The 8,683-nt window shown below is 31.6% G+C and overlaps 1 protein-coding gene across 9 annotated transcripts in view; it reads left to right on the top strand.

Moving 5' to 3' along the window:
- The first annotated feature begins 3,669 nt into the window (after nt 1–3,669).
- LOC143237396 (PHD finger protein 14) overlaps nt 3,670–8,683 on the top strand; it is a 90,113-nt gene continuing 85,099 nt past the window's right edge. For 4 of the 9 annotated variants that reach the window (XM_076476609.1, XM_076476608.1, XM_076476615.1 and 1 more), the window contains exon 1: nt 3,670–3,828. In XM_076476609.1, coding sequence (XP_076332724.1) covers nt 3,774–3,828 — 55 coding nt within the window. In that variant the 5' untranslated portion in view covers nt 3,670–3,773. Of the gene's footprint in view, nt 3,829–3,895; nt 4,114–4,252; nt 4,668–8,683 lie in introns of those variants that run through there. The other 5 variants (XM_076476613.1, XM_076476611.1, XM_076476612.1 and 2 more) reach the window with 3 other exon arrangements.

The raw sequence follows: 8,683 nt of genomic DNA, 5'->3' as shown, positions 1-8,683 counted from the left end.
CAATCTACTCACTTAAAAAACCAGCCTGTTAATGAATCCGCAAGCGATTGCGGCCCTATGTTCCTTCATGGAATCGAGAGGCATAATAATAATAACAAAAAGTGGGAAAGAATATTAATGTAAAATTTATTTGAAGACTTATTGCTACCACTGCATGAAAGTCTTATGAAACGGTTAATATTGTTCAACTCAACATTTCTGAGTGAAATTGTCAACAACATTTTTTATCTTAGCTCACTATAAAAACCCTGAAATAATGATTAAATAAAGAGGAACATTTTGTGAAATGCGTAAAGAAAATCAATGAAGATTTTGAATACATAAGAAAAGTGTTTAGGGAACATATACAATTCTCTTTCAGTGAAAAAAAATAAAATGAAGCTTGAGTTCCAGCCTTGTCTTTGTGTCGCACTTTCATAAATATTTTTGGAAGAATGAAATCTGGTCCTTTCAATTTTTATGATATATATGTAATTACTAGTATCTATTGTATCAAAACATGCTTTACAGCCTATAGATAGGCTCGGCATGGCCAGGTGGGTTAAGGTGTTCGACTGGTAATCTGAGGGCCGCGGGTTCAAATTTCCGTCATACCAAACATGTTTGCCCCTTTCAGCTGTGGGGGCATTATAATGTGATGATCAATCCCACTATTTGTTGGTAAAAGAGTAGTCCAAGAGTTGGCGGTGAGTGGTGATGACTAGTTGCCTTCCCTCTAGTCTTGCACTGCTAAATTAGGGACGGCTAGCGCAGATAGCCCTTGTGTAACTTTGCGCGAAATTGAAAAAAAAAAACAGCCTATAGATAAAACAAATACCTGAACAGACAACGTTTGAAGAACGGAACAATGAACACATATATATTGGTGATATCATGTCAAGCCTATACGCAACGTTAAAACATTTTTTTTCTCGCTTACGCAAAGCAAAATAGAAAACATAACATCTAAAGTAAGACCGTTACTAAACACGATAACGTGTAAAAGTAACATTTGCAATTAAAATAGAATAAAACCAGCAAATCATCCGTTTAACCACTATAGACCGGAGAGAGCAGTTGTTCATAAAATTATCATCATATCACGTAGCTTAGAAGCTGCAGAGAAGAGAAAGATAGAAGATTAAGTATTCAAAGAGAGAAAAGTTAAAGCCTATCATTATAATAAAACATGTTCATAATGAAAGTAAACCAGGTGGTGAAAATTAAACTAAAAACAAAATATCTGACAGAATTTACCTTCTGTTTTTATATTTTATATCTGACTTAATTTTACAATATGTAGTACTTTCACTGCACCTGAAAACATTGTTTTTATATTGTTTTGTTCTCCCTAAAATAACACTGCACGACAATTTTTTTGAAAAGTTTTGCTTCCTGAAAAGTTTTTGATGATTGTGACAGGTACCTGATGGGTATGCACAAATATAGTTTTGGTTTTGCTTCATCACGTAGGAACTCTGAGAAATAGACAGTTAACTGTTTACCGGCAATAACTTATTTAATTGCGTTTATGTTTCTAATACGCTATTAAGTTCAACATAAGTAAAAGTGTTTTGCTCCTGATTTTCGTTTGTATTCAATGTCCGGTGCATCACGTTGCAGTGTCCAACAGCAGTCAGCAAGCATTGACGGATTCCAGTTGCCCTGATATCGTTTTTCTATCGTAGCAATGTTCTGGTGAAACTGGAGATTTCGAAGTAGTCAGGTTCATCGTTTACGTTCATATATGAGAAAAACAGACTAACTCGTATTTCTTCAACTCCTAGGAACATTTTTTATTAATAAACATGACAGAAAACTAGCATTGTAGACTTTGTATTTTAGCCGTAAACTATAACAGCTATTAAATATCTGAGAAGGTTATTTACAAATGTTTAAACTGTTAAAGTGGTTTTATGTACACTTGTGACAAGAGAGATGACACGTTACTGTATATTAATATCAAACAACCTTGGAAAGTTCCTACTTCTTAATATTTTCTAAAGATGCTGAATATCACACTTGAATAACCTTTTTTTAAAATATAATATATTGACTGGTTCATTTCAAATTCACTTTATCTTTCTTATTTCAGAAAGTAAATCATATTTATATTGATTTTTGTCACCATGGATAAAACTGATATTCGTGTAATTTTCTTGTACGTGTTCAAGTTTGGTCACAAAGCGGCGAAAACAGCTCGTAATATCAGTCATGCATTTGGTAATGTACGGCGTTGTTTTAGGAGATTTCTCTCTGGTGACACAAGCCTTGAAAATGAGACTCAAAGTCACCATCAGACAGTCATTAATGAAGAAGAATTGAAGGACTTTGTTGAATCAGATACCGCTAAACCGTGAGAGAACTTGACAACACACTTTATATTCATTATTCAACAATTTCCCGACATCTTGAAGCATTGTTTGTTTGTTTTTTTGAATTTCGCACAAAGCTACTCGAGGGCTATTTGTGCTAGCCGTCCCTAATTTAGCAGTGTAAGACTAGAGGGAAGGCAGCTAGTCATCACCACCCACCGCCAACTCTTGGGCTACTCTTTTACCAACGAATAGTGGGATTGACGGACACATTATAACGCCCCCACGGCTGAAAGGGTGAGCATGTTTGGCGCGACAGGGATGCGAACTCGCGACCCTCAGATTACGAATCGCACGCCTTAACACGCTTGGCCATGCCGGGCCCATCTTGAAGCAACTGGTAAGGTGAAAAAGCTCGATAAATGGGTACCTTATGAAGTGACTGAAAACCACCAAACAAGACGAGTTGAAATTTGTTTCTTACTTCTTACTTGCAACCAAAACAATCCGTTTCTCTGTAGAATTGTCACTTGTCATGAAAAATGGATTATTTACGACAATCGACGACGAATCGAACAGTGGCTTGACTATGATGAAGCATCAAAACATATGCCAAAACCAACTAAGAAGTTTATAATCAGTGTTTGGTGGTCGTCTGCAGGTGTGAGCCATTATTTATTCCTAACCCAGGAGAAACAATCACTGCAAAGACATATTGTTGTGAACTTGAAATTATACATCAAAAGTTGTCACGAAAATCTCCAGTAACAATTAATTGTAGTAGGTCCATACCTCTTCACGACTATACTCTACCTCATGTCTTAAGTGTTACTATTCAAAAACTAAACGAACTTCAATATTAAACTTTACCTCTTCCACCATATTCACCAGATCTTCCCCATAAAGATTATCATTTTTATTTTTAAAGATTTTGATATTTTTAAAGGAATAAAACATTTGCAAACTAAAAGTCAATTATTTTAATTAAAAAATAAAAGATGTACTTGTTTCACATTTTGCTTTAAAAATCCGATATTTCATATGCAACAGTCTTATATATAATATATATGTAGTTAAATATACGCATACAACAGTAACGTGTGTTTATGTAATTTCAATGAGTATTAGCAACAAAACAAAACAATAGAAAAAAAATTAAAATCTTCTAACATTATGAAGAAAAAAGAGAGCATTTTCGTCGATTGATTTTGTACTATAAGCGTTATATTCGATGAACGTTAAATGTAAGTAAGAAGAAATAAACCTGTTAATGTGGTAGTTTTCTCTAACTTGATATTGTTTCCGGAGTCGAATATTATTTGTATATTTAAAATTGAAACTTCTTTTTACGTTAACGGCTCATAGAGGGCAGCACTACATGAATATAAAATTCAGATTTATTTGTTGAGTAATACAATTCAGGGTCGGAGTGAGTATAATTTTAAGTGAAAGTATACTCAATTATTTGTTGTTTTAGCGATGGCCAATAATAGCGCAGAAGTTCCAGGAGCTGGTTTTATTTATAGAGCAATGGGTAAGTGCTTTACAGGTTCGATAAACGGAAATGAAATAATTCATACTTCGCGGAAGTATGGAACCGAGGCTTTTCGAGCATGTCAAATGAACAAATCGGGAAAGCAGTGGTGAAACAATTAAAAAAAAAAAAAAGTGCGGTTGAATCTATGGGAAGTTACGTTGCTTGTTAGGCCTAAGTACTACTTCGTTATTTCATTTTATTTAATTAAAGTTTATATCCGTAAGTGTAAGAAGAGTGTGTGAAAGACTTGGGCCTACAAAATTATATATATATAAAATAAAAGTAACTATGTTAGAATTGTCCTTTAATTTTATAACTTAAGATTAATTTTAACGTTCTAGTGCACGTAGGACTAGTTTATCATACATTGATAAAGTAACCTTTGCTTAGTTACCGACAGTGATTGAGTTACTAGTCTGATGTAAAGGCTGGCGTATCAGTGGCAAGAGCTGAGTATAATTATAATTAAAATTTACGAATTTTTGTTCTTTTGAGTAGAAATGAGAATGCATAATAAATTATATTGACGCAGCTGTTTGCTAAACTTCATCATGAAGTTCGTGTTAAGTTTGTAAAGTACATGAAACATTTTATTTTAGATGAATAACTAACTTATCGAGTTGTGTCGAGTTTCAATTTTAATTTCATCTTGGACTCGCTTTACTGTAGGATTAGGTTTTACGTTGAGCATATTAATAATAATAATTGTTAATTAAGTATGAAAAATAATTTTAAAATTGAGGAATAGAACGGGTAATTCTAAAATTATGAAAGACCACAATAAAGTGAATAAACTGATTATTGTAGAGTGAGAAACGGATGCTAGTGGACACTTGGTTCGTATATGTGAACTCTTGTATTCATGATATTGTTGGGATGGTTTTGTTGCTTTGTTTAATTTTGGAAGAAACGATATTTTGTTGAGGCTGTGGAATTTATTTGGTAATATCTTATCTTAAACTTAAAGGTACAAGATTCTTTATCTTTAAAATGTAAAAGTGCAAATATCAAACACTGTGACTATTATGTTCAAAAGTGTTCTTGCCAATTATTTATAACCTGATTCTTGTACCATTAAGTTTAAGATAAGATATTACCAGAGAGAAGAGTTTAACTAAAAAAAAAAAAAAGGTTATTGAAGGTAAACTTTGTTTACTTTGATCCATTTGATCCTGTTTATCCATTTTTAACAGGGAAATCATGTTGCTGACAAATGAAAATGTTGAGTTAAAAGATACTTATGGAATGCATATAAAAGAAACCTATTATTTAAGTGAGGTGGTGCTTAAAAATATATCAGTTAACAAGTCCAATTGAAGTTGGTGTTTGGATGCATATAAAGGTTTAGAAGAAGTCTGTAATATGTTTAGGCTTTTAAGAAATATAGATACAACTGCTATATAGTAAAATAAATGTGAATAAAGCTCATTGAACTAAACTTTTCACTCATATTTACTGATGATTTAGGGACAGTTATACTTGAACTGTAGGTGTATCTCATCTGACTGTTAAGTCCATGTATACATAAGATGTTTTTCATGATAAAATACCTCATTCAAAAACTTGTGTAGTTTTAGTTTTATACTAATATAATGTTTGTCTGTTGTGGTAGGGAGACAAGCTATTTTCATTGACCAAATGGTTTTTTACAATCTTTGTTATTATATTCTGAGTGCTAATTATTAATATAGGGCTTAGTTTTACTGTACTTACTCTGTATTCTTATTAATTTTGTGATCTTCAGTAAAAGTTTTAGAACTGCATAACATCTTATTCTTCAAGTGATAATTATTTTGTGAATATGTTTGAAAGCACATTATAATGCAATATGTTTTACAAATCTGCTGAACATTGTGTGTGTTGTGTTAGTCCATTAGTAGTAGACATTTAAATGCAGTTTAGTAAAGTAAATACATAACTAAAACACTTCAAAGGAAACTGTAGAGTGAGAAAGTGAAAAATATTTAAGGTTAAATAATAAGGAAAAGGATTGCTTATCAATATTTTCAATTGATAATGTGTTGAAGTTGTTAAAACTGGAAGAAATACACATTGATAAACCAGTTGTGGCAATAAGAATAAGTTTATTTTTATAAATTATTTTAAATTTTGGAAAATTGTTTAGCCTGTTTTTGTTTCTTTGGATAGAAAAGTTAAATGCTTACTAGTTGTTGTTTTGTTTTTTTGGGGGGAGTTGTTCTTTGACTTGGTATGTGAAAAATTTATTTTGGTCTATGTTCTTATTACTGAGCAAGGTATGATTAGGAGAGTAATCATATAAGACTGCAGATGCTAGTAATTATTATATTGTACTAGTTTTGTTTAAAGTATGTCTTGAGTTGTGTCCTGATTCTACAGTGCTGACTTCCAGAAACTGCAAGAGTGAGTGGTTAATCTGAATAGAAATGTATTATGACACTTTGAAATTTTCTTTATATAAACCTAAGCTCAAATTATGTATTTGACTTTAGGAGTTTCTGCTTATGTTAACTACAGAATCCATTAATAGAATTTGCAAGATGCTTGTTTAACAACAAAATGTGGCTAAAGTGATACAAATTCTTTATTGATGCTAAAGGGATTCTCAAACATGCCAATGTTTTTAGAGGTGGGAAGAAGTTTTGTTGTATCCTTGTTGTGACAGAAGCAGTTGTTTTTAGAAACTTTTGACAAATTGTTTGATAAAGAACATTTCAACCCTTATGAGAATTTACTTTAAGGCTTTGAAGATGATTAACAAAGAGTTGATTGTAAATTTTATTTATTGAAATTCCTTATCTTTGAAAAGAAATGGTTAGTAATGTATTGACCAGTTAGTTTGGTTTGTTAAGTCAATAAGAACATCATTGGAAATGTGCCTACCATTACCAGCATTATTTTCAAAAAGACTTGTCGTTCCAGGTTTCTGAAAAATTTTGATAGTTTTTTCTGTCATATGTGAGGACATTTATCTTGATTTCAGCAAGCATTTCATATGGTCTATTTAAAAAAAAATTAACTTGGTGCATGAGATGTTTGTGGAAATTTTAAGATAAAAACTTCATAGTGAAAAGTAGAGTTATTCTAAATAGGCATTCTGCTGATTTGAGAATGTGAGACTGGAGGTCCCTTAGAAAATGTTATGTACTTATGTCAGTAACTTTAATAGCTTCTAGAATAGTACAATTTGCCTGTGATACTAAAATGATGGATAGACCTTATCATTCTTTGAGAATAAGTCAATGAGGCATAAGTTTTAATTTTATGAAGAATAAAATTATACTTTTAAACTATGAAAATAAAAAACTTCTTAACATAAAGCATTTGTGTTATGGAAGAATGGAGGGGAAGATATGTAATTACTGATAAAATGCTAAAATCATTTGAGTAATTTAGCAATGGAAAAAAAGGGAAAAACAGTTCTTATTTCTGCTGATAGCAGTTTAGACTTGAAGAATAAGATTATTGTAACCAGGTATGAAGTTTGCATGTCCTTCTTTACAGTACATAGTCTGTGTAGCTTTGGTCTTGGTACATTTTAGGTAGGCTAATACAGTTATATCCAGTTTAAATAATACCAGCTATGAGGTGAAGCTTAGTTTGAGCTTATATCTACAGTTTAGAATACGTTGAAAAGACTGGCTGAAGTGCTTGCTTAAAACTATTAAGAGCTTGAGTAGTGTTCCAGTTGTATTCATATAGGTGATCTGTATGAGTAATAGAAAGAAAAGGATGGAATTACCAGCTCGAATAGGTTTAAGCTTTGGAAGCTTAATGCAGGCTTGTTCTACAGAAAATGATTTTGAGTTTGATTTAGGAAATCTATTTGATTGTTTAATTTTTGTAACAGAAGAATGGGGGTTGTTCCTAAAGTATAACATTACAACAAAGAAAAATTTTAAGTGTAAAATTATTTGTGTGTTGATATGTGACAGTTATTGTTAGAAGCTGTTTCATGGGAACATCAAAATAAGGATAGCCATTTAAGTTTAAAATTACCAAGACTATCAACACACCAGATAATTTGAATTACAATTGTACCAGTTAAGCAATTATTTTTCTCACACATTTATTATAAAATAGGGACAAACATTAAATTGTTTAGTTGTTATAGTTAATACTTCAGTTGCTATTATTGAAAGTGATTATTCTATAAATTCTCATGGTAACCTACTCACCTCTACTTTCTCTAAAGCTGTAAGTCATTTTCAATTTCATTGACATTAACAAAGAGTGTAACAAATTAAGTCCCATCTTCTATGTTAAGTGCTAATATTAGCTCTGATGATGACATTTGTGATACCAAAGCTAATCAGCTTTAAATGACAATTAATATTTTTACCTTTAATTATGCCAGAAACATCAGTTTTTGTTCTTTATTCTTAATATATTAGCACATTTTGAGTAAAGAGAGAGTATATCAACGTTTACTCTAAAATTTTACAAAACCATTTATCGTTGTCATAATACAAGAACAAGTTCCATTTGGTTCTTCAAGGCTGTCTTTCACATACACCACTGAGAAAAAGTAGGTAAATGAAAATATTGAGTGCAGCCTTTATTTTTCAGAAACACAATGATTCCCCTTAAATCATGTGAGGTGTCAGTTTCTACCCAGTGGCAACCTATTCCTTACACTAATCACCATTTTACAAAAAATGAAACTTTTAAATTCAGCCCTTCTCTCTATCCATTCCAGTGGCAAATATCTTTACATTTAAAGATGAGATCTACAGGTGCATAGGTACATTGTTTGAGTTTTAACTAAAACATGGTACAATGTGACAATCTTCTAAACCTAAAATTTGTATAAATAAATGAAGAGTAAAGTTCTTGAAGTACAGTTCTTTGATAGTTTCTCATCTAAATTAAG

This window comes from Tachypleus tridentatus, chromosome 13, assembly GCF_004210375.1.
Source record: "Tachypleus tridentatus isolate NWPU-2018 chromosome 13, ASM421037v1, whole genome shotgun sequence".
Lineage (NCBI taxonomy): Eukaryota > Metazoa > Arthropoda > Merostomata > Xiphosura > Limulidae > Tachypleus > Tachypleus tridentatus.
This window is presented reverse-complemented; position numbering and strand designations above follow the sequence as displayed.